This window comes from Triturus cristatus, chromosome 10, assembly GCF_964204655.1.
Source record: "Triturus cristatus chromosome 10, aTriCri1.1, whole genome shotgun sequence".
In the NCBI taxonomy this organism is placed as follows: domain Eukaryota; kingdom Metazoa; phylum Chordata; class Amphibia; order Caudata; family Salamandridae; genus Triturus; species Triturus cristatus.
Window position 1 is genome coordinate 839,673,247 of NC_140593.1, and position 25,975 is coordinate 839,699,221.

Genomic DNA, 25,975 nt, shown 5'->3' on the forward strand with positions numbered 1-25,975 from the left:
GTGAATCTTTGAAAGATGCCTCAATACTGGATAAGAAAACAAGTTACTTACCTGTTACTACAGTTATCAAGTATTGGTATCTTTCATAGATTCACATGCACCCACCCTCCTCCCCGGCGAGTCAGTTCTCTATAATCTGGCATACTTACTTCCCACTTGTGCTAGGAAAGTCTGAGGAGAACTGCCTCTGCTGGGAAGGTTCTAGAGCATGGGTACTCACAAACTTTCTCTCGGGGGCCAAATTTACAGTGTGGTTTGTGGCCGAGGGCCGCACCGGTGGGGGAGGGGTCAGAGGTGGAGGGGCGGGACTAAAGCAAAAAAAATTGACCATGAGGTTGAACACAGGTCCCTGCAGCAGACGCCTTCGTCCACAGAGCCACCAGACCCAGCATACACAGATCTCTCTCCCTCTCTCTCCCTCCCTCTCTCTCCCTCCCTCTCTCTCTCCCCCCCTGCCTCTCTCCCCCCCTGCCTCTCTCCCCCCCTGCCTCTTTCCCCCCCTGCCTCTCTCCCCCCTGCCTCTCTCCCCCTGCCTCTCTCCCCCTGCTTCTCTCCCCCTGCCTCTCTCCCCCTGCCTCTCTCCCCCTGCCTCTCTCCCCCTGCCTCTCTCCCCCTGCCTCTCTCCCCCTGCCTCTCTCCCCCTGCCTCTCTCCCCCTGCCTCTCTCCCCCTGCCTCTCTCCCCCTGCCTCTCTCCCCCTGCCTCTCTCCCCCTGCCTCTCTCCCCCTGCCTCCCTCCCCCTGTCTCCCTCCCCCTGTCTCCCTCCCCCTGTCTCCCTCCCCCTGTCTCCCTCCCCCTGTCTCCCTCCCCCTGTCTCCCTCCCCCTGTCTCTCTCCCCCTGTCTCTCTCCCCCTGTCTCTCTCCCCCTGTCTCTCTCCCCCTGTCTCTCTCCCCCTGTCTCTCTCCCCCTGTCTCTCTCCCCCTGTCTCTCTCCCCCTGTCTCTCTCCCCCTGTCTCTCTCCCCCTGTCTCTCTCCCCCTGTCTCTCTCCCCCTGTCTCTCTCCCCCTGTCTCTCTCCCCCTGTCTCTCTCCCCCTGTCTCTCTCCCCCTGTCTCTCTCCCCCTGTCTCTCTCCCCCTGTCTCTCTCCCCCTGTCTCTCTCCCCCTGTCTCTCTCCCCCTGTCTCTCTCCCCCGTCTCTCTCCCCCTGTCTCTCTCCCCCTGTCTCTCTCCCCCTGTCTCTCTCCCCCTGTCTCTCTCCCCCTGCCTCTCTCCCCCTGCCTCTCTCCCCCCGTCGCCCTCCCCCTGTCGCCCTCCCTCCCTCCGTCGCCCTCCCTCCCTCCGTCGCCCTCCCTCCCTCCGTCGCCCTCCCTCCCTCCGTCGCCCTCCCTCCCTCCGTCGCCCTCCCTCCGTCTTCCTCCCTCCGTCGCCCTCCCTCCCTCCGTCGCCCTCCCTCCCTCCGTCGCCCTCCCTCCCTCCGTCGCCCTCCCTCCCTCCGTCGCCCTCCCTCCCTCCGTCGCCCTCCCTCCCTCCGTCGCCCTCCCTCCCTCCGTCGCCCTCCCTCCCTCCGTCGCCCTCCCTCCCTCCGTCGCCCTCCCTCCCTCCGTCGCCCTCCCTCCGTCGCCCTCCCTCCCTCCGTCGCCCTCCCTCCGTCGCCCTCCCTCCGTCGCCCTCCCTCCCTCCGTCGCCCTCCCTCCGTCGCCCTCCCTCCCTCCGTCGCCCTCCCTCCGTCGCCCTCCCTCCCTCCGTCTTACTCCCTCCATCTCCCTCCCTCCGTCGCCCTCCCTCCCTCCGTCGCCCTCCCTCCCTCCGTCGCCCTCCCTCCCTCCGTCGCCCTCCCTCCCTCCCTCCGTCGCCCTCCCTCCCTCCCTCCGTCGCCCTCCCTCCCTCCGTCGCCCTCCCTCCCTCCGTCTTACTCCCTCCATCTCCCTCCCCATCTCCCTCCCTCTCCCTCCCTCTGTCTCTCTCCCTCCCTCTGTCTCTCTCCCTCCCTCTGTCTCTCTCCCTCCCTCTGTCTCTCTCCCTCCCTCTGTCTCTCTCCCTCCCTCTGTCTCTCTCCCTCCCTCTGTCGCCCTCCCTCCCTCTGTCGCCCTCCCTCCCTCTGTCGCCCTCCCTCCCTCTGTCGCCCTCCCTCCCTCCGTCGCCCTCCCTCCCTCCGTCGCCCTCCCTCCCTCCGTCGCCCTCCCTCCCTCCCCCTCCCTCCCTCCGTCGCCCTCCCTCCCTCCGTCGCCCTCCCTCCCTCCGTCGCCCTCCCTCCCTCCGTCGCCCTCCCTCCCTCCGTCGCCCTCCCTCCCTCCGTCGCCCTCCCTCCCTCCGTCGCCCTCCCTCCCTCCGTCGCCCTCCCTCCCTCCCCCTCCCTCCGTCGCCCTCCCTCCCTCCGTCGCCCTCCCTCCCTCCGTCGCCCTCCCTCCGTCGCCCTCCCTCCCTCCGTCGCCCTCCCTCCGTCGCCCTCCCTCCGTCGCCCTCCCTCCGTCGCCCTCCCTCCGTCGCCCTCCCTCCGTCGCCCTCCCTCCCTCCGTCGCCCTCCCTCCCTCCGTCGCCCTCCCTCCCTCCGTCTTACTCCCTCCATCTCCCTCCCTCCGTCGCCCTCCCTCCCTCCGTCGCCCTCCCTCCCTCCGTCGCCCTCCCTCCCTCCGTCGCCCTCCCTCCCTCCGTCGCCCTCCCTCCCTCCGTCTTACTCCCTCCATCTCCCTCCCTCCGTCGCCCTCCCTCCCTCCGTCGCCCTCCCTCCCTCCGTCGCCCTCCCTCCCTCCGTCGCCCTCCCTCCCTCCGTCTTACTCCCTCCATCTCCCTCCCTCCATCTCCCTCCCCATCTCCCTCCCTCTCTCTCCCTCCCTCTGTCTCTCTCCCTCCCTCTGTCTCTCTCCCTCCCTCTGTCTCTCTCCCTCCCTCTGTCTCTCTCCCTCCCTCTGTCTCTCTCCCTCCCTCTGTCTCTCTCCCTCCCTCTGTCTCTCTCCCTCCCTCTGTCTCTCTCCCTCCCTCTGTCTCTCTCCCTCCCTCTGTCTCTCTCCCTCCCTCCGTCTCTCTCCCTCCCTCTGTCTCTCTCCCTCCCTCCGTCTCTCTCCCTCCCTCTGTCTCTCTCCCTCCCTCTGTCTCTCTCCCTCCCTCTGTCTCCCTCCCTCTCTCTCTCCCTCCCTCTGTCTCTCTCCCTCCCTCTGTCTCTCTCCCTCCCTCCCTCTGTCTCCCTCCCTCCCTCTGTCTCCCTCCCTCCCTCTGTCTCTCTCCCTCCCTCTGTCTCTCTCCCTCCCTCCCTCCGTCTCCCTCCCTCCCTCTGTCTCTCTCCCTCCCTCCGTCTCCCTCCCTCTCTCTCTCCCTCCCTCTGTCTCTCTCCCTCCCTCTGTCTCTCTCCCTCCCTCCCTCTGTCTCCCTCCCTCCCTCTGTCTCCCTCCCTCCCTCTGTCTCTCTCCCTCCCTCTGTCTCTCCCTCCCTCTGTCTCCCTCTGTCTCTCCGTCTCCCTGCCTCCGTCTCCCTGCCTCCGTCTCCCTCCCTCCCTCCGTCTACCTCACTCTCTTTCTGTCTCCCTTTGTCTCCCTCCGTCTCCCTCCCTGTCTCCCTCCCTCCGTCTCCCTCCCTCCCTCCGTCTACCTCCCTCCCTCCTGTCTCCCTTTGTCTCCCTCCGTCTCTCTCACTCCCTCTCCCTCCTTCCGTCCCCCTCTCCCTCCCTCTCTCTCTCTCCCTCCTCTCTCTCTCTCTCCCTCCTCTCTCTCTCTCTCCCTCCCTCCTTCTCTCTCTCCCTCCCTCCTTCTCTCTCTCCCTCCCTCCCTCCTTCTCTCTCTCCCTCCCTCCCTCCTTCTCTCTCTCTCTCTGTCTCCCTCCCTCTATCTCTCCCTGTCTCTCTCCCTCCCTCTGTCTCCCTCCCTCTCCCTCTGTCTCCCTCTCCCTCCGCCTCCCTCTCCCTCCCTCCGTCACCCTCTGTCATCTCACCCCTGTGTGTGTCAGCCCTCAGCCTGGGCGGAGACAGCTTCCCAGCGCGCGCACACAGCCACCCTGAGACAGCTTCCCAGCACTCACACACAGCCTCACCTGAGTACTTCACAGGTCTTTAAAAGACCATTTACATGTTAATAAAGCTTTGTTGTATTTCACCTCTTAGGCCCTTGCATCTCCACTTTGACAATCACTGGAATCCCCCGGCCCCCACAGAGCAGAGTCTCAGAGTCCGGGCTGCTGCACCCGGCAGTGTTTGCTAACACTCTTTCATTTTGTTTAAAAACACATGTAGGATGTCTGCAAGGTCCGCGGGCCGCCGAGCAAGGCTTGCCGGGCCGCTGGCGGCCCGCGGGCCGTACTATGAGTAACCCTGTTCTAGAGGGTGCGGGTAGCTGATTGGTTGGAGCCAACTTTTGGTTCTTTTTACTATAATGATGTAGATAGGCTACTAAGATGTAGGCCTTAGGCTTTTTCTTTTAGCCTACTACTGTTATTTACTTTTGGCACTACTTTTGTATTTACCGTCGGACTCCCGCCTCGGCGACGAGGAATGATTCAGGCATGTGAATCTATGAAAGATGCCAATACTGGATAACTGTAGTTACAGGTAAGTAACTTGTTTTCTTATGTGATGATTTTTTAAATAAATAATTTGTAAATAAAAAATATTTGAATTTTTTATTTAATATAATATTTGTAGGCATTTGTGATATCTTTTGACATGTTTTTATTTTTTTTATATTTTATTTGAACTTGTAACATTTTATATTTTTTATTTAATTACTTTTCCCCAAAAATATTTATATTTTGTTTTTTATTTTGAACTGACTGGAGTGGAAATAGTAAATTTGATCCCTCTGCTATCCAACACCTTCTCTACTATTGTGCTCACTGGAGTGGGAATAGTACTTTTTACCCCTCTACAATCCAACACTTTCCCTACTGTTGCACTGAATGGAGTGGGAATAGTAAGTTTTACCCCTCCGCTATCCAACACCTTCTCTACTGTTGTGCTCACTGGAGTGGGAATAGTACTTTTTACCCCTGCACAATCCAACACTTTCACTACTGTTGCACTCATTGGAGTGTGAATAGTCATTTTTACCCCTCTGCAATCCAACATTTTCCCTACTGTTGCACTCACTGGAGTGAGAGTATTAAATTTGATCCCTTTTCTCTTTAATAGTTTCCTTGGTGTTGTATTGGCTGGAGTGGGTGCAGTAAATATTTTCTATATGTAATTTATCTCTTTACTTACTATTGCATTCATTGGAGGGAGATGTTGTAAATTCTATTTTTTATCCAGTCTTAATATTTATGCGTTGCTAAATGAGAGTGGTAAGTTGTTTGTGTTTACTTTAATAGTTTGCATAGTTTTGTTTAAATTCTAGTGGGAATATTATTTGTATTAAATGTTATCATTACATTTGTATTGTTATAATCTATATTATGTTTTGTTTATTTTAAATTGTTACATTTGTAATTAATATTTGTTAATTGAAAAATGATTTTGACTAAGTTTAAAGATTTTTAAATAGTGTAATGTTTTAATGTAATTAGAATTCTTTTTTTTAGCAGAGTTTATTTGTGTCTGTGTGTGTGTGTGTGTGCGCGCGTGTGTGTGTCTGTGTGTGTGTGTGTGTTTGTCTGTCTGTCTGTGTGTGTGTCCCCAAGCCCTTTGATCGAAAACTCGATTTTCAATTTAGAGTCGGTACCCTGCCCTTAAAATCCTTTAATAGTAAGTGCCCACATTGTGTGGAACATACAGAAACATACCCACATATTCTCTTTGTATGTCCTACCTATGCTATCCCGCGAAAGATCTGGCTAGTGCCTATATGTAAGAACTTAGACACTAGGCAAAGCAGCGAAGCTTTAAGAATTTTGAGGACCGATCCCTCGCTTCCCTATGCTATTCCCCTAGCCAAATTTCTGAAGTGGGCTTGGTTCATCAGATCAAAAATTGCATCAATAGAGAATAATTTAGAATCTTTGCTATCAGGTTTTCCCTCTGATTTAGTATCAACTAGATCTCCACGGGTACTAACTGAATCTCACTGTGTGAAACTTTTTACTACTTGCACTTTATAATGTGTTAATAACTTTTTAAACTTTCTATTCATCTATGTTTGGAGTTTGATTATACGTCTGATTTTATTGCTTACCTACTATTCGAATAACTTTGTCTTTTGCGGTTTGTGCCACTTTGTGTTGTTGTTTTATTACATTGTAAATCATGCTACTACTGTATATAGTGTATGTTACGTGATCCCATGGTGGTATTAATGATGAGACTGTCCATTTTTTAAAACTCTTTTATGATGAAACGATTGTTTGTTCTTATTATCCGTACACTGATACAAATTGACTTGTAAGATCTATCTAGTAGTTAAATTATGTATACTGTGTTTAACTTGCTTTTATAAGAATATTGTCGACATAAAGCTTAAGTTTTTATATATATATATTCTATTTTTATCTAATTTTAAATGTATAAAATACATTAAAATGATTGGTCTAATAAGTGTTTTAAAGTAAATATTATTCATTATTATATATGTGTGTTTACCTTTTTTAAATTAAGTTTGTTACATTTATTAAAATGCATATTAAATTTAATTTGTTAAAATTAATTTTATTATTTAATATATTTAATATTTATAATTTTATACATATATTTTGTAACACTATATTTAAGACAGATGTATTTATTTTCTCTATTTCAGTACTTACCATTATACATATAGGATGTCGATATTTTTGACATCGATCTTTATAATTCGATATTGTGTTATGGGGATATGTTAGGTGTCAATATTCTGTCAGTGAACCGGCAAGTTTGGCTAATAAGTGTTCAATGGTGGGAGGGATGGCCTGGACATTAGGGTAAAGTAACATGTCTGCTTAAAGGGAGACAGAATGTATACCCTCTCCAAAGGGAATACCCCACTGTTGGCCCTGGGCACGCAGAAGATATGGTAGGGGCTCCAGTGGCAGAAAAAATAAGAGGGGACAGCCCCTCTGTATCGTTATAGGATCTGATATATGGCATCCTATTTTAACCCTGGCTGTAGGATTAGTGCATAATAATTTAACCAATCGGAAGAAGCGGGGTCCCAAGCCTTTCGGCATGAGTACTTCAAATAAGAAGGGACATTCAGGGGAATCACAGTAATTCCCTCAGTCTTAATTCCAGCAAAACTCAGGTATTGGTTTTTGGTAGCCCCTCCTGTTGGCCACAATCACTAGAGCTGTGTCCTAGCCTGGTAGATCCTGTCCATAATCTGGGAGTGTTATATGACACAAAAATGTCAGCTGAACCCCATGTAAGAAGACTTACGACCACTTGCTTCTTTTTCATGAAGGAATTAAAAAAGATCTTACCTTTTATCCCCCAGATCTCTAGGCAGCTATTGATTCATCCTTTGATTAGCGGTAGGCTGGATTATTGCAATGTGTTGTACGTTAGCCTACCTGCTTATTTGATACATAGATAAGTTTATCCAAAATGTGGTGGCCATACTGATACCGGGCATCCGCAAATTGAATAATATCTCTGTGCATCTAGGGATACTTCCCCTGGCTTGCCATGCAGAAAATATGCTATTTTAAGGCCCTTTGCATGTGCCATAGGGTCTTCAATCCTGCATATCCCTTCCAGAACGTTATGCTCATCCTCCCTCAATCTGGCAGTTGTACCTACATTTCGTAGAGTGAGACTTGGCGGGCTTGCCTTTTCTGTGGTTACAGCACCGGCATAGAATAAACTCCCCATTGAGTTACTGGCTGAGCCTAATCTTTTAAAATTCTGCAAGGCTTTGAAAACACACCTATTTAAATAACCTCCTCTGCTTTGATGCCATCCTCTGTGACAGGACGCCGGCTGGTAATCCCACTCATTACAAACTAACAAATCCAAAAAGTATCATCTGTACAGGACAATCTGCAGTTTACATCCTCTTTGGTGGGCATATCCTTTCAGAGATCGAAAGTGGGAGATAGTTGGATGATATCAGATATGTTTTTTAATGGACAGACCATATAATTGAAAATATTGCAAGTGTACTTATGGGGTTTCAGAGTCCAAATGCTACATCTACCAAATAGACTGTGCTGCAGCTGCTAGTCCAGCAGGCACCCATAAGACCCTTGAGTTAGGGTAAAACTCGTCTCAGTTTATAAGGGTACAAAAGAATGAGCCTAAAAAATGTACAAACTTCTAAACTCTTTAAGCGGATGAAACCTGGAAGTGTATGACTAGGTCAGTAAAGGATTTGGGTGATATTAGACCGATGGAAAGATCTGTGGAAGGACCTTTCTGAGCATAGGCTGTCGGTCCAACACTGTATGTAGGAAAGTGAATTATTACGTGGTGTTGCTGAGAGACCTTTCCATGTTAAAATTTTACATTCTCTGTCAGGCCCAGTTAGGTTTCTTTAACCAATCCTTTAGCTCAGTCCTGTGTAGCTGTGAGACAGACCAGCCAGGCTTAGTCAACGGAACAAGTGTAAAGCATTTAGAAGTATCAAAACAGATAAGTAGGAAACATGACACAATAAAAATCCAACATCAATTTATAAAAACAGAGTGTATTTGTATCTTAAATTAGATACCAAATTCACAAACATCTTTTGAGGGGAACCAGAGAGGTGACTTAAAACAAAAAAAAGTGAATTATTTTATGTTCTAATAAATCGTAATCAGTGTAGTGGTTCCTGAGCCAATGGGCTAGCACGACTACCAATCCTCTCTTCAAATGGCCACAACTGGTTGCAAGCCAGTCACAGGGACCACTTTGGTCCAGGGACACGGTTACCTGTTGGGTCCAGCAGACTCCGAGTCTTCACAGAAGATTTTTCCAGAATCGCAGCTCCAGCCAAGAAGTGGTCCTAATGCTGGGTATTCAGGATACTGCCAAGATGCGAAGGATGCTGGAATTGTGAAAGAGATTCGGCGAGTGTACCTGGGGCCACCCCGGGTCCACAAACCTCAGGGGTCATCTCTGCCTTCAGGATTTTGTCTCCCACGACGCCCCAGTGAAGTCAAGTTTAGGTCCAGTTGCCACTGATCTACAGGTATTTGGTTACAGCTGTCTTCAGCTGTTGTCCACAGATGAATGTTTCTTTTTTGCTTGAGAACGAAGGTCCACTTTGACGATGGCCACGGATCCCATGGACTTGAGGACACCCCGAACAGGTCAGGATTCAGTCTTCCAGCAGGCACTGAGGTGTCCAGCGACAGGCAGGTGACCATGGGCAGTGGGGCTCTGGCCGGCTTACTTCAGCTTTTGTGGCCCTTTAACTGCAACAGGGAGTCAGACAACTGACTCTTGGAGTCACTCTTGTCCAGGCACACATGGGCAACCTTTCCACAAGTGGGCACTGCAGGCTCAGTCCTTTCTTGCGTGGTCCTCTGGTTCAGCAGGTGCAGTCTGGCTTTGGTACAGCCTCTCTTTGATTGGTCAAGGAAGCAGCAGGCAGTCCTCCTTCAGTTTTCTCTCAAGTCCAGTATTGATCTGAGGACTGTGGGTCACAGATAACACTTGTATGCCATCATCTCATTTTGTAGGAGGGGAGGGCTCGTTAGTCAATGGGGCAATAGTTCCAACGAGGCTTCTCACCCCACTTTACGTCACTAACTTCTTGGGGTTTGACCCCCAAACAATCTGAGGTTACTCCTCTATAACCTTAAACCATGTCTTCTTTCCTCTCTGAGAAGCACTGGGCATGCACCCCTGGGGTGTTCCCAGAATGATGAGCCGCTCCTCCTGGAATACTGGTTTGGCAACAGATCCCCGCCGACCCTTTTGTGGGAGATGCCACTCTGTCTCACTACAAAAAGGTGCAGTCAGGCAAAGGTGTGATCGCCATTTGCTTCACTGAGGCAGACGTCTCTTTGAAGCTGGGGCCATCTGTGGCCCCTGCCTGGTAGTCATCCTGCTAGAAGAGATCACACCTACTCCCTTCAGCAAGTCTTTGTTCCCTGTTCCTAAGAGCATTTCACACTTCCTAGCAGGGGAGCCATCATTTTGCTTCGGGGACTACTGTTGCAGATAAACAGGAAAGGCTACTGAAGGTTTAGGCAACAAAGTAGACTTTCTAAAGGCAACTTTCTATTCAAAGTTACAGTAAATCTGAACCCAGCAATGTGTTGAGTTTAATATAATGATTAATTTGGTACATTGAAGTAAAATGTTGTTGGTCCCAAATGGAAGTTAGCTCTTTGCGCAGTGGCTAGTGAAACTCCGTGTTAGCCAATGGGACCACCGACATTGATACAGCAAAAACAGCAATTTCATGTTTTTACTGTCATGGCATTTTAAATACAAAAGAAACATGCCCTTCTTTTTTAGGTCTCGCCTGAGCCAGCGCATGCGCTGGTCTGGCGAGACATTTAGTGAGCGGGCTTTAGAAATCCGACCACAAGCTTTTGCCCTAAAGCTTGTGGTTACGCGCGCGGGCACACGCACAGCCGCCATGTGGCTTTCCTCGCGGCACCCTTACAGCACGCGATCAGGCGCCATCTGGCTTTCCTCTCGCTTGCTCTCCCAAGTGCCTCGCTCCGACCCTCCCCCACCACAGAACACGTCTCGCGGCCGCGCCTCTTGTCTTACTTGATCTTTGGACTTCAGTCTGTGACTCATGGCAGACTCCATGCCCCATTGTTAGAAATGAGAACCAAGCCAGGGTTCCCGCTACTGATTGATGAGTGCCTTGCTTTATTTTCCTGATACTCCCCCAAAATGCATTTATATCAAAGACTGTGTATGGGAATCCATTACCCAGTCAGCGGTTATCCTAATAATGTGGCACTGCTGCTGCTGCTGCTATTGTGGATCATTCTTTAACACTTCAGCCATAGATTCTTCGGCGTGGTACGAGTTGCATTTTATTTCCGGTGCTCCTCACTCTGCCCCTCCCCCACCACAGAGCGCGTCTCGCGGCCTCGCGTCTTGTCTTACTTGATCTTTGGACTTCAGTCTGTGACTCATGGCAGACTCCATGCCCCATTGTTAGAAATAAGAACCAAGCTAGGGTTCCCGCTACTGATTGATGAGTGCCTTGCTTTATTTTCCTGATACTCCCCCCAAACTGCATTTATATCAAAGACTGTGTATGGGAATCCCTTACCCAGTCGGTGGTTATCCTAATAATGTGGCACTGCTGCTGCTGTTGTGGATCATTCTTTAACACTCCTGCAATAGATTCTTTGGCGTGGTACGTGTTGCATTTTTTTTCGATAGGTGCGGTTTTGGTTATACTTTCGCTGGATCGCTTTCATCAAATGGCGCATTTATTATTTATTTATCCTTCATGCTGTCATTCATTTATTTGTTCTTTCAACCTCACCAGCCCTTCTCCTTCAACCCTAGAATAACGCTCTGTAGCTTCAGCTTCACCACTAATGCCATTAACTGTCAGACATACATATTTTATTCCCTAAACAGTAGGCAAAAGTTTATATTTTGTTCCGCTCCCTTGAACAGCAAGCACATAATTCCTATGTAGTACTCTTTAATGGGAAGCAGCGTCATTTACGAAAGTGCACTAGAAAATTATTAGAATGCCTATATCCGTGGCAACTCCATCTACCCTTTTATTAAATGATGTTACCCTGAAATGAGGCAGAAGCTCTGCATGTGCCTTTTCACTGAGTAACATTCACTTTTTGCCTAAAGCTATGTATTCATAGCATGCAAAGTTGGCTGTTTTTTATTTGTTGTATAATTTCAGTGTGACGTGATTAGCATTAGTAAATAGTAGGACAGACACAACCTAACAATAAATTAAATTCAATCGCCAACTGCAGGTAGGGTCAGTAAAATCATGCAATGCTCCCTTTCAGTGGCATTGATTTGTTTACTTTCACCATGCATCTTAAACGGTTGCATCATTGTAAAGATCAGTGTGAGTGGGACTGAAATAGAGCCTTGTGCAGGGAGGGATTGTTTAATATCAGAAATCTGCTGAATTCTAGCATTTTGTTTGGGGTTGTTGGACCATTGATGAAAGCATTATGCACTGGACAATACAAGTAAGAAGTGTTCAAAATTATAACTCCACAAAATTCTTAATTTTGCAGAATGTGAAATTGCAACATTTAAAATGCTGTCAATGTAATCCTCTGGTAAAATTCTCCGATTTTTGTCGTGGGAAAATACATCCTACAAAAAAAACACACGCGCTAACATTTCTCAGTTTTATGAAATGTGCAGAAGCGTAGGTAATCGGGTTCCCACGTTTCAAAAATATATATATCCAGGGCATGGATGATCAAATATGCATCGACTTGCTTGAAGTGAGCGCAATGTATGCATGATGTACATACAGACTTATGCACCATAATGGTACACTCCTTATTGTGAAACTGTCTTTCTTGGTGGTTCCCTGGCAAGTTGATTTCTTGCAGTGTTGCCTGTTCAGATGTTGTGTTGCTCGGGGGGCTAAGATCAACAAAAGACCACAGTGGCTTATTACAACAAGCATTTGCAATGCAATAGGTCTCGCATTTACGCGAGTAAACTATTGGCATTGTAAATGATAATGCCTTATATTTATGTTTTAAAATACGAAAACAAAAATAAAAGGCATTGTTATTTGCAATGTCAATAGCTGAAACTCACGTAAATGCGAGACCTATTGCATTGCAAATTCTTGTTAACATTAAGCTCCCTGACTGGTGGGCTACCCAGGCCTTTCCTAACTAAGGGAGACTTATTATTATGTAAAAAAGGTTTTGCCCTGGCAAAAGGTTTGTATTACCATGGTGAGTTGGCAGGTTTAGATATGCCCGACTAGGCTGCTTTGAGAGCCCTAGAGTCACATTTTCACCACGTCACTGTAGTGGTGGCACAATCAAGTGCTGCAGTCCACTGGTGATATTTAACATACCAGCCCGTGGTACATTGTGTGACTTACAAGTAAGTTTAAATGAGCCAATAGGGTATTAGCCTATTGTACACGTACTTAGAGGGTCAGAGTATGTGCACTGGGGCCGAAAAGCCACCGCGCAGCAGTCCAAAAACTTGGGTGGGGGGTTGGAGGTGATCGTACAAAGAGAGGTAATTTCCTATACCTGGAATCTGCCCTAAAGATAGATACAAGATGTTGGACCTGGCCCTTTTGGCAGGTTCACCCCTAAACTTTTTACATTTATCCTGGCCTTTTTCCCTATGCAGTGTTAGTAGTTTTAGGCCTCTAGGCACTGTAGCACTGTGTCCCAGTGTAAAGTGCGTGTGCTCTGTGTTACATTTAGTGAGACTGGCCTGCCCTCCCATAGGAATGTATGGGGGATATGTGTGTCCATGGTAGTTCCTGATGTGAGAGGAGTGCAGGGGCGAGTTTGGTATGTGCAAACTCGGGAGAATAAATGCTGCGCAATGGTGTGCACAGATTTATTGTGACTGGTGGAGAAGTGCCACTTCTAGAAGTTGGCATGGCTGTGTGCTGTGTGATGTGAATTGCCTGTCTGGCTTGTGATTGACAGGAGCTGGGAGGGCTGGGGAATTCCAGGAGCCAGGGTGAATCTGCCCGGTGGTGAATGGAGAGATCTGCATGTAGATGGGAGGGAGGGGTTGCACCTGGGACCTGAATGGGGCTGGGCCTTCCCTTCACAATGCTGGCTCCACCTCCTGTGGTGCGTCTGATGTCCCTGGCCTGTCCTGTGAATAGAAAGGGGAGCTGGGCAAAATAAAGTGCTCCTGAACCAGTTGTATCTGGTTCTCCCCTTGCCCTACAGTTGCAGAACAAAGGAAAATGCTGTATAAAAGAAGGGGCTGAGACTCCTTGAAAATTATCTTGTTTTTGGACTTGAGACTACCAGGGGCGTGCTGCTGCTGGGGCCCAGGGGTAGGCTTGCCTCCCTGGGCCCTGCCCTGCCCCTGGATACCTGGAGGACTTTTTGGGGGGACCCTTCTTCCCTGCATTGCCCTCTTCATCTGTGAGGACTTTGTTACCTGGACCCTTTTGCTTCAGTGGCTAGTCCTTGGAACTTTGTGGCTTTGTATCTCCTAGCGCCTCGGGAGCACTTTATTTTTTATTGTTTTGCAGAGTGTGGTATTTACACGAGGAGGGAACGTTTCTGCCTCCCCCTCGCAGCGCTGGGCTACAATCACCTTCGTGGGATTCCCCCGCTTTCCGGGCTGCCAGCGGGAGCCCACCCCGCATTGGTGCTAGCTCGAGCGGGAGCCTGCCCCGCTTTATATTGATGATTTTAGGCGAGTGCCCACCCCGCGACTTGGCCGTTAGTTTTTGTGCGCGGGTGCCCACCCCACGACTTTACCCTTGATGGAGGCGGGTGCCCACCCCGCCGTGTATTTCTGGTACTGAGGGAGCCTACCCCTGATTTGCCGCTGCCGTGATTGCCGCTGCAGTCCCGCCGCGGCCACCCCGGAAGTCAGGCAAGTCTCCCTGTGACGGGGCTGGGGCCGCGGCAGGACCGGAAGGAGGAGGCGGCAGCAGGAAGCCTCGCAAGGCTCCACACTGGAAGTCTCGGTCCCGAGACGGGGGACCGGGCAGAAGTATGGAGCGTGGCGCTGGTTTCTGCCCCCGCTGCATCCGGAAGAGCGGAGTCCCGAGAGAGAGCCCGGTGAGTAGGACTGCTCCCGGCTAGGAAACCGCATGGTGCGCAGAGGATCTCAGGCCGCCAGGGGCCTTGCTGGCTCCATCATGAAGTCCCGGTCCCAGAAGGGGGACCGGGCGAAGCGCCGACGGAGTGGGGACGTAATCGTTCTAGAGCCCGCGTGGCTCCCACATGTAGCCATGGTTGTTTGCAGGGCCAGAGGGGCCCGTGTCCTTCCCCAGTGCTTGGGGGACCTGCTTATTTTCAGAGCCAGATGGCTCCAACAGGGGCATAGTTATTTCCAGAGCCTACATGGCTCCCATGTTTGGCCCCATAATCTTCAGAGCCCCGTGTGGCTCCAACGAAGGGGACTTGTTTATTTTCAAGAGCCTAGAGGCCTCCAATGTGCGCCTGATTTGTTCCTAGAGCCTAGGTGGCTCCAACGCTTGGCATATTTATTTTTAGAGCCTAGGTGGCTCCAACGATGGCCATAATTATTTTAGGAAGGCCCAGAGGGGCCCATGCTTTTATTGTCTGGGCACATTATTTAGATTCAGAGCCCCGTGTGGCTCCAACGCCTGGCACACTTGTTCCAAGGGCCATTGCGAGCCCAAGCCCCAGTTGACTGTTTTCCAGCTGCCCAGCAAGTAGTGGGCAGCTGCACCGTTTAGATTTGCGCAGTGGCGCAATTGACTTTCGCTGCATTGGCAGCGCGCCCTGTCTTTCGGGACACAGGGCATTTGAGCCCCTTCTTTGCGATGGCCGGTTGGCCAGGGGGGCTGTTGCGATTGTTAGATTTATAGGACGCCAGGCCCTACTGTGATTTTGGGTGCTAGGAAATGTGATTTCTGTAGAATGATTTACGCACCTGTGTTGATGCCCTTAAATGTGTTTTATAATTATGAGGGTGGTTCACATATTATGGTTTATGCTAGTGAGAGTTATTCCCTAATGTAGTTATACTTAGGAGGTTAGGGTCCAATGCGTTTAGACTGGTGAGATGATGGCCTCATGTGTTTATGATGGTGAGGTTGGCGCAGAATGTAATGTGCGCCTGGTGTGATGCTGTGCATAATGTAGTTTATGTTACAGGCCAATGCTAAATACAGTGATTACCAGTAGTCACTTGGGGTGTTCTATGTTTATGATAAATTCTACATTTACTAAGTTCACTTTGTGATGGTACTGACAGTGGTCCCTGTCCGGTGTAAATAATCCCTTGTAAATATGACCTAGTGCCAGGTGGCACCCTGTATAATATGGTCTTACTATTCTAATGTGTTCTGATAATACAAAGGCTATATTTATATAACCTTGTGTGGAGTTTCTTTTGTGGTGGGCCTGGGATGGTGTTGCTGGGTGCATGCACAAATGCTTCACACATTGCCTCCGGGATAAGCCTGACTGCTCGTGCCAAGCTACCAAGGGGGTGAGCAGGGGTTATCTTTGGTGTGTAACTTTCTTGCCCTGACTAGAGTGGTGGTTTCTGCCTGGCTTTGGCGCACGCCTTAGCCAGCCAGGAATCCCATTTCTAACACAAGATGACAAACTATACAATGTTTTCTGAGATGTTAGACAGACACTGGAGAGGTTTTGCCAAAAAGTGTGCACCTCTCTATATATGATGTTCTTGCCCCGTTATTACCACATAGTGTAAGATAGCACTGGCAATAATTACAAATATAGGGAGTTTCTGACCGTACCAAATCCTGGTACCACAGTTCTGGGCATGTGCCTTAATAACTCTTTGAAGGTCACACCTTGGATATTAGTTTAACCCAGGCCTGGCACAAATGGTGCTTAAATTTTGGGAAACTGTGGTGGCATAGTTTATCTGCACATATCATTAAAGAGCAGGATGATTTTCTTGCCACGTGGTGCTCGTCCTACATTATATGTATGTAAGGTAATCTGTAGGAGTGTACATGCCCCACAGGGTTGAGCAACTTAAGAATACTTTATTGATACTATCCTAGACACATGAATGTGTTCTCAATGCATTGAAAATATGATTTTAAATACATAGATAAAGATGGTCTAGTGTCATACCATGGCTTCATTTACTTAGGAATGGGTGAGAGAGGGTTGAGTTTTGACAATTGTTTTCTTCTTCGGTGTCCTTAGTGCGATTCATGGCTTGCTATTGCGCAAGACTACCTATTATGATTTTGCACCAAAGTGTATGAATTAATGAAAAAACGATTTGCTATTTATGCATTATTATGCAAAAGATAATAAGACCTTGAACTTTTGTCAAAGTGCACTAGTTTCATCCAAAGTCCATTGATAACAATTGCAACAACTTAATTCCGATTTTGATAGCGTAAAAATGTTATAGCCACAACAATGTATGTGCGTCATGAAAGAAATAAAGTACAAGTTACTTCTGTTGAGACAGACATGTCATTAGCTCTGAACAAATTGTACCATTTAACAGTGAATCATGGTGCTTTAGATCTAATTATAAGTGGTGGTCTGCAACTTCCAGGTTACATATTTTTTTCCAGAATCACAAGGACTATGTTAATCACTACACAAATCAGTGCGCGTTAAGTGCGAAGTAGCATTTGAGCATCATTTAATAAACATCTCATTAGGTGCTTCCTAAAAATGAAATAGATAAGATTTCTCGAAAAATTCGAATCATTCCATTTATAAACAGACAAAGTTGGGCTGTTCACTTGAGATGCCAGATTGCATTTCTAGCAGTTGAACAGAGAGCTATTTTTTTTATCTTAACGTCCCCATGGCTCTCCTTAGAAGTAAGGTTGTGCAGGAAAAACAAAACTGTGTCATTTACTGCTGACCATGGAACTGAGTTTTTGGTGCTTGAAAGATCCACCTAATTTTTGTATTAACTCTCCATTGCAACTGATCTGCACAAGGGTAATAGAGATCTGCTAATTCAGGTGCAGACAGCTAAGTGAGAGGAATGTCCTGCTTCAGGCTGAGCTGAGCTGAGAAGTTGGCGTGGTGTATGCCCTTCGGTAGAAGATCACCCACATTGTGCAATGCTGTCACATTTATGTTAATGTTTACCCTTGACTCTGCAACCCCTGAGTACAAAAATTGTCCTGTTGCGGTGTGCAGTGCATCACAACCATCTGGTGGTAGGCCTGCTTTGCGTAAATATACTCACTGAAATAAAACCTGTATAAAATTGTCCTTCATTCTCTGTCTTCCCACCTACTTTGCCATTTAAACTAGAAGGCTAGTTTAATCGATATTCAAAATAACATTGTGTAGTTTTACACCACTCTGAGTGCAAGTGCTCTTGAGTATAAACAAGTTGTAGCCAGTTGGATAGTTTATTATATTCAGCTGTGACACTGGAATTCCAAACAGCTTTTTTCCTGGTAAGCCTAGAGCCCTTCTGCTACTAAAAGAGCGTCAACTGCTTTTCTGGTGCTGAACATTAATATTTTTTTATGTTTTTGCTAGTGTTAAAGTACGTTTTCATGCAGTGCAGGTTGTCCCCATAAGTCATTACGGTTAGTGAAAATAATGTAATCCGTTTGAGCTCAGTACTTGTAATTGAATTCCAACATTATTGATAGTAATGAAGATTCTGTAAAGGAGAAGTTTGTTTATTGCCTGTTCTCCTTGGTTGTCTTCATCAGGTAGTGGTGAGACAATCTAGAGTGTGGCTTTTGTTTTTTTAATTTGATTATAGTATTGATAAATAGGTCAACTTATTGCTATTAGCTGAACCACTCAACAACATCCTATATTTTGGACAAATCTGAGTTCCCTTGTAGCACTTTAATTAGAACTGACAGGCCAGGTTGATGAGGTGTATTCTGGATGCTACATAGTAGGTGACTTCAAATAGGCAGAGACTTGTTTCCGGTGCTGCCTTTGCTTTTATGCATTTGCAGCAAAAGATACATATTGCATCTCTTTCTCTACAATTGTATGACTTATTTTAAATCTTAATATGAACTGTTCTGTTATTCCACTTGACTGGTGGGAAAATTTGCATTGGCATGATTGATGACAATACCCATGATGGATAACTGTTATTATAGGTAAAGAGAAAGTCTTCTGTACTTGACGGGGGTCATCAAACTTGGTGGATTCTTTTTCAGTCCTCAAAAGACATGAATGATAATTGTAGCAACGGAAAGCAACCTTAGATTGGGTCATGATGGGAGTGCGATGCATCTTATACGTGCCTGGACTTCAGGAGGCCTGGACGTGCAACCTCTGGGATATATTTGCTTGCAGCCTTGAAATGGTTGCACAGAGTTTTATGTGCTAAGACATCTAATAGACTTGCATTTATTTGTGATGGCTTGAGAGCAAGTCATTGGTCTGCCCTTTTTTTGGACACACATGCACCGTGTTAATGGCTAAATTAAAAGACTTCCCTTGAACCTGTAAACGCGATGTTTACAGTTTACCTGTAGCTTTAAGTTTACCTGTAATGTGAAGTTTACAGTTAGCGCACAATTCAGCAACTTGCATGTTGACACAGATCTTTTGCTTGAGTGGGTCATGTGTGATCATCACTGTTACATGTAGTAGACCCTATGGGGTTTGAGCTAGCAATGTTCTTTGAAGCTTTGCAGTGTATTGGATCATAGAAATGTGCATGTAGGATGTGTATTTAGCCAGACTATGGATATGAATCTAACACATGGGCTGTACAGAAACTTGAATGTTCTCCCATAAGTGGGAGACTTGATCTCATGAGGCCTTTAAAGCACCCCAAGTCACTTCTTTTTGATCTCACTGCTAGACTTGCCATTCCTCTTGAAGCTCCTTCTGCAACTATTTGTAGGATTTTGGATTTAAACATTTGTAGTTTTATACCGTAAGCTGATATCGCTTTGAAGGAATTGTATATTGTAAGTTAAAAATTAGTATGATGAGGAATTTGAGTAAACAAAAACTTTATATGTTTTTAGGTCCAGAAAAGCCCCATCTTCCGACGAGACGGAGCGGATATTCACTCAGATCTTTTCCTCTCCATTGCACAGGCTGTTCTCGGAGGAACAGCCCGCGCCCAGGGCTTGTATGAAACCATCAGTGTCACGGTATGAGCCTGCACTCCATATCAGCCAGCATATCAAGCAGCTATGCATGTTTCGTGTAATGGATGTTTAACTTCTACCTATCCATGTTGTATTATCACCTTAATTTCTGCTCACAGTTTGCCCTTCTTCTATGCCTGCACATGACTCGCAACCTATATGTCTGCCATACACATAACTACATATCCACCTACTAGTACAGTGCCTATGACCGATGTTCTGTTATAATAGATTTGTTTAGTTTTTAGCCTTGAAATCTAGAAACACAGATGTGGATTTAGTTATGTTTAGGCTTTCCGGAATTCGGTTTTAACCGAATCTGACCGACAGAACCCTACCGGACGAAAATCAGCGGACTCGGTTTAAACCGAGTCACTGATTTTCGTTGCTGTTGCACCACTTGGCCACTTGATGGAGCCAAAGCAGTACAATGGCCCCCGATTGAATTTCATATGGCAGCAGGTGTGGAGCAATGTGCAGGAGAGGAGGTAACGATGTGTGATAATGGTAGGGCGGGACTGTTGTTCTGGGGCTGGCTTGATGGTGGTTATAAATGGGCAGAGTAGTGGGAAAGGCACAGCGGGGATTCAAGTGCTATTCATAGGCAAGGGATGGGTACAAGGGCTTCGGCCCTAACAAGCTGCAACACAAAAGATATAAAGTGCGGGCAGAGGAAAAGGATAATGAAGAGTGGTGAAATGCCCGTGGATAGCAAGGGGGGGAGGGCGGAGGGCCGTCCAGGCACTTATATGGATATGGCGGTGGGTAATGGTCGGTACTTAACACGGCAGGGGCGAGAAAGGCTTGGGGTAGGGGTAACGCTCGTGAGGGAGAATGGTTTCTCTGGATGCTGGAAGTTCAGTTTAGCTTTGCGAGTATGCAATGGACCCCGCTGAACCACAGTAGGCAATAGCGGAGACCAAAGGAAAGGAGGAAGCGTTGTGGCCCTATGCGCAGAGCGGCCGCCTTGAGAGCGTCTCAACATATAGTGAGTGATCCTGGGCAGATAGGTTAATGTCCTCAGGCTACCACAAACGAGGTCTTTGGCCTGGGGGTGAGCACTGAGTATCAGGAAGAAGGCTTCAATGTGGAGTCGGGTTAGAATTTCGGAGTGAGGTTGAAGGGCAGACCGAGCGGGCGTGAATGGGAGCAGCAAGAGGGGATGCAGGACGCCCGTTTTAGGAGTTGTGCAGATTGTAATTGGGCACAGGAGCGCAAGGCTGTTAAACCAGACAATTGTAGTACATGGCAGGGTATAAGGGGGAGGCGAGGGGGGCCGAGGCTCTGACATGCCGACTCAGGAGCAGGGTGTTGTTTGAATCTCGGAGTGAAGTTTGAATCTCGGCGTGTGAGCCTGGGCGGATGATACATCTCACAGAATACCACAAAGAAGGTATTTGTCCAGGGGTGACGCAACGGGGGCAGCATAAAAAGCACTTCAATATCAGAGACAGGTTAGTTAGAGGGAGACCAAGCGCGTAAGTGGGGGTAGCGAGAAGGGAGGGGCAAAGGGGGCCCTCGGTTCTCCAGGTTAAGTCGGGGCAGGTAGGGGTCTAATTACTAGGTTAAGGCTGGGAGCCAGGCTACACCGGAGGAGGTTTTTGCAAGAGTCTGGCCGGTTAGGATCTATTGGGTGTTCCCCCCACATCTGGGGGTGGGGGAGATTGCTGCACCAGGCACTATAGGAGAGCAGGGATTGGCGCCATTTCTTACAAGGGCGTGATTCATTTCCACACGGGGGTACCATGGAGGGGGATAGAGGCACCAGTCCGGCAGTGTAGGGGGAAACACTGGGTGGCACGCACTTGGGAAATTTTATGCTCAACAAACTGGGCCCGACCTACAGGAAGATCGGCCATCCATCATGCAGAGCAGAACAGTGCCTCACGTGCCTGCAATCATGGTAGCGTGTTGATGTGGGGGGCGCAGATAAAGCGCTTTCGGCTTACAATGTAGCATTTCCGAAAAAATTAAGTGCCGCCGTAATTCAATTGGTGCTGGGAATAATGTTTTATTACCCCAGCAGGCGTTTTGCTGCGTCTGTAACACAGAGGTACCCGTGGCCAGGGCTTTGGCTTTATGTAGGACGACGAAAAATCTAGTTGGTCTTTTAAATGGGAGTGGTGGATGTAATTAAGGGCGAGGCTTAAAAACGCGTATGCTAAAAACCTGTGCTTAGCATAGTGTGTCGCCCCACTGGTATTTGCGTTTTCTGTCTTAGTATCCCGATATATGATACAACAAGTAACATTACACATTCAATGAGCCAGGTCTATTGGCTTTGTCAATGGTTGTTAGTTGCATAAGATAAATAAGCAGTAACTACGGCTTTGTTGTATGTATGCTTCAGTGCTGAATTGATGAGACACTGAAAGAACTATAACCCGTCTCGTTGAAGTTACATTAAATTATGAGCAGCTGCACAGTAAAAAAAAAAAAAAAAAATCACCCTGAGGGTGAGGGCAAAAATGGAGAGCCCAATAGAGACGCGTCTGACCACCTGCTGTAAGAATTGCCTGTGCCCAGCACCTGCAGGAGCCGACCCACTTTAAGTCCTGGATGTAGCCCTCTGGCAGTGTTAGCTACTTGTCGGGCATGGGGAGGTCATGAAACTGCCATGTTGAAAGCACTGAAGTGCAAACTTTCCACACTGCTCTTCACTGTGCGTTAAAACGGATTTGTAGGGCAGATTGAGTGCTTGGGTGTTTTTTCTCAGATTTCCAAAAAATGCTGCCACTGAGAAGAGAAGATACACTACTGTTTTTAAATAAACAGGGCATGTCGTGCTGAGAAATGCGAGGTACCATTCAGAATTTATCTTCGAGGAGCGGTGCAAGCCTCTCACGCTGGCCACAGCTGAGCTTGTATACCTGCTAAGGAAGGTAAAGGTGAGCATGGACTCCATATCCTTTTTCTTTGATACTCCAGATTTCCCGGGAATTCTCTTTACACAAATATCACCCATCTGTTTCAAATTCTGAAAGGTTAAAAATACTATTGAGGCTGCATTTATTTTTATTACAGAGAAACTAGATTTTAACCACACTCCAGAAAGGAGAGGATCTCTCAATTAATCGCCAAAGGCCACCTACATTGAAAAAAAGCGTCTTGTTTTTAGGTCGGAAAGCTGTGGCAGAACACGGTAAGATGCAGGGAGGGAGGGAAACGAAGATACAGTGCCATCAGGTGGGATGTGGGGGGGGGAGCGCCTCATAGCAGGCACAATGATGGGACAGGCAGGTGGGACCATAGGGCAAGGTTGTCTGTTCTCCGCCCTCAACTGCCGGGCTGGCTCCAACTCGCATGCAGGGTGGATTCAAGGAGCCTCTGGTTTCCTTGGATAGCGGTTTCGGGCCCAGTCTTTATTCCCCAGCCTTTCATCCTTCCTAGACTAATTAAATAAGTTACAATTCTTTGGCAATAACCACGGTGCCTATGGTGGCGCTCAAGGGGACTTGTCTGGGGAGGGATGTAGGGGCGCAATACCGGGAGAAATGCAAGGGAGGATGGCGGTATTTTGCGCTGGTGTTTGAGTAGAGGACGGTCACCTTCATGAAAGGGAGGGGGCTCTCATGGCACGAGGCAATAAGGACACACAGGGATTATGCTGGAGGTGGAAGGAACAGTGGGTGGCGAGCTGGTGGGCGCACACAGGCGGCGGAGCGTGCAATAGTTTGAGTGTCTGGCATAGCTACAGCTAAAAGATTACAGAAGGCTAACTGCGCCCCCCCCCCAATTGACGGACAGGGTGCAGGAAGGTTGTCTGGGTGGTGCCAGTGCTACACCGTGAGGGTGGGGGTGTAATGTTGGGCCGCGGGAGAGACTAATTTGGCATATTGGCTGCACCGTTCTTTGGGGTACTCGTACGAGGAGACCAGCAGTCAGGTCAAGGTCCGCGATAACGTAGTCAGTTCTCCTCCCTCAAGAAATCCAAGGTTGCACAAACCCCCCAAAAAAATATGCAGCAAAAAGCAACTGTTAAACCTTACTCTGGTTATGCATTGGCTCTACTATGAAGTTGCCTTAATGAAGCGCCAAAGTATTAGACATTTCAAATTATATTTGATAGTTGATAAAATATTTTAACTCTAAACATTTTTGCTCTCGTTTCAACTCCCCAATCCCCAATGCGTTTCCAAATGCAGCAGGCTGCTAATGCATGTTTGACTACTGTGCTGGTTTTGTTCGACTTGTATTTGTTTGGTAAAACGCATCTCATCACTACTGTTGATGGGGAAACAAGCAGCTTCTGGACTCCTCTTGGGAGAAATTGAATGACCACATTTTTCAATTCAGTCTGCTCTTCTCTTTCATTATTGTGAATCGTTTGTTTTCCAAAGATTCACTGAAGAAGTATTGTATAGTGTACTACAATAAGTTCGACTTGTAAAAATGTATTTGGACCTCATATACACTGTACGTACACTGTCTACATACCATGCATCAGTGAAGAAAGCAAGCAATAATAAAAGCAAAGCGTTCCATAAACACCGGTAAAACACTGTTTCTGCTGTTTTTTTATGGCGCGAAAATGAGTAACCACTGAAAAGCACTGTTTTTTTAAAATCACTGGAAAACACTGAAAAAACACCACCAGAATATACCTAAAATAGAAACTGAAAACAGGAAAGCCTAGTTATGTTGTTACCATGCAGGTTATGCAGTTTGTAATATTTCATGCAGATAGTGCAGGTGTCTAAAGTTTGATGCTAGAGTCCATATGTTATTTGTAGGAGATGCTTTACATTCTTAGTAGTATTGTCATGTGGATATTGAGTTCCAAGTAGTTTGTAGTCTCGTTATGGTGCCACTTATGCGTACTAATTTGTGCTCATTATTTGTAGATGTTTTGTTAGTGGGGCCATACAAGAGCTATATTGTATACAGACTGTGGACTGCATGTGTTATACTCAAGTAACAATATGGAGAACTGGTCAGATACTAAGCTATTGATAAAGTAGAATTATTTTTATTTTGTAATTTATGCACTTTATAGCTGGCATATATGTTCATATACAAAGTATTAGGGGTACAGGAGGAGTTCAGAAAGATTCACAATCTGGGTCATGCAGAGTGTACATAAATAGATACTAAATACTGTTCTAGATGAGTGTAAGGTTTTTATTTGTAATTACATATATGTATCCTTCAGCTCCTGTAGGGATACTGATTTGTGTTGCACCCCTCTGTTGTGGAAATTGAGCTTTTCCGGATGTTCGGGTGGGTTACTACAACAATCAAGGTGTTGTGTCATTAGCTTCTGTCTGCTTTGTAATGGGATGTGAGGAATGCGTTATATTGCTAGTGTCGGGCAATTATCTTGTACTAGATAACCTTCTATTGGTATCATCTTATTGGTGAAGAAGATTAGGCATACTGTTTTGTAATCTCCAGTCATTTCAAGGACGAAAGAGCCAAGCTTTAATTTTATTCTTGTGCCTACCATGATGCTCTATTCTCCTGCCACCATCTTCAGTAAACATTTTGAACAACCATGGCCCTTCATTTGCTGTATGTGCTCTGCATTTATTCAGCACTTTTCAGACCATAAGAAGTGAATTTACTTCAATGTTTTCTGACCTGATATGTATACCAATTGTTTCCAATGCTGTGAACAGTGGCTATTGAGGTTGACCCACCTCAACAGTGATCATCATCGCAGCATATTTTTGTTTTGATGTTGCATCCCCTTTGTACGTTCTCAAGTTTTGCTTATGCTAAAGAAGACCTTTTTTTCTCTTAAACAGACATGTATGCGATGAGTGCTCTGGTCGTATCGGAATATCTGATGCACCCTCCTGCTCATAAGCTGCTATGTCTGTGCTCTTGAGCGGTTTCCCTCCTTTCTTATTGTCACTCTCTTGATCTTTTGTTGGAACATCATACAATCCTCACAGTCTTATGATCAGATGTCAAACAGTAATCACAAGTTGTATCTTGTCGGCTATTGCTTGAGCACTGATGTTGAGTAGCATTCACCCTTATGTCTCAAATCATGTTGAGTGGGTTATGAGAGCCAGGGACGTTTATAAAATAAATGCAGGTCTAGTCACCTAGAATACACTTGTGAGTAATTTAAACATATTGTTTACTTTAACACTTTTGAGTAACTTTACTACATTTGGCTATTCGCAAACTACAAGTGATACTTTGAGGAGTAGACTTACACGGGCCAGATTGATAAGTTTTGGTCACTACTGAAAACAACAAAACTGTTAAATCCATAACCATGCATGGCCAAGCACTGATACAACAGCACCCTCCCATGGATAATATTAGAGGTAAATGATATGGTTGGTTCATGTGTAGCTGTAGATACATTTGCTATACTTACTCATGCCATCTAGTGTTGGGCTTGGATGTGTGCAAGTTGATTTCCATAGAAGAAGTCTTTTGAGTCACGAGATATAGTGACTCAACCTATTGTTGGTATTGTCCATGGGCATCAGCTCCTTTGTTAGATTGTTTTTTCCTCTCCTGTCTTGTTCAGATGTGTCCCTTGGAGCTCCAGG

The 25,975-nt window shown here is 47.1% G+C and overlaps 1 protein-coding gene across 2 annotated transcripts in view; it reads left to right on the forward strand.

Annotated features, from left to right (window-relative positions):
• Positions 1-25,975, forward strand: part of DNAJA3 (DnaJ heat shock protein family (Hsp40) member A3) — a 291,953-nt gene that overhangs the window by 157,294 nt on the left and 108,684 nt on the right. For both annotated transcript variants that reach the window (XM_085628467.1, XM_085628468.1), the window contains exon 8: positions 19,338-19,466. In XM_085628467.1, coding sequence (XP_085484593.1) covers positions 19,338-19,466 — 129 coding nt within the window. The remainder of the gene's footprint in view (positions 1-19,337; positions 19,467-25,975) is intronic.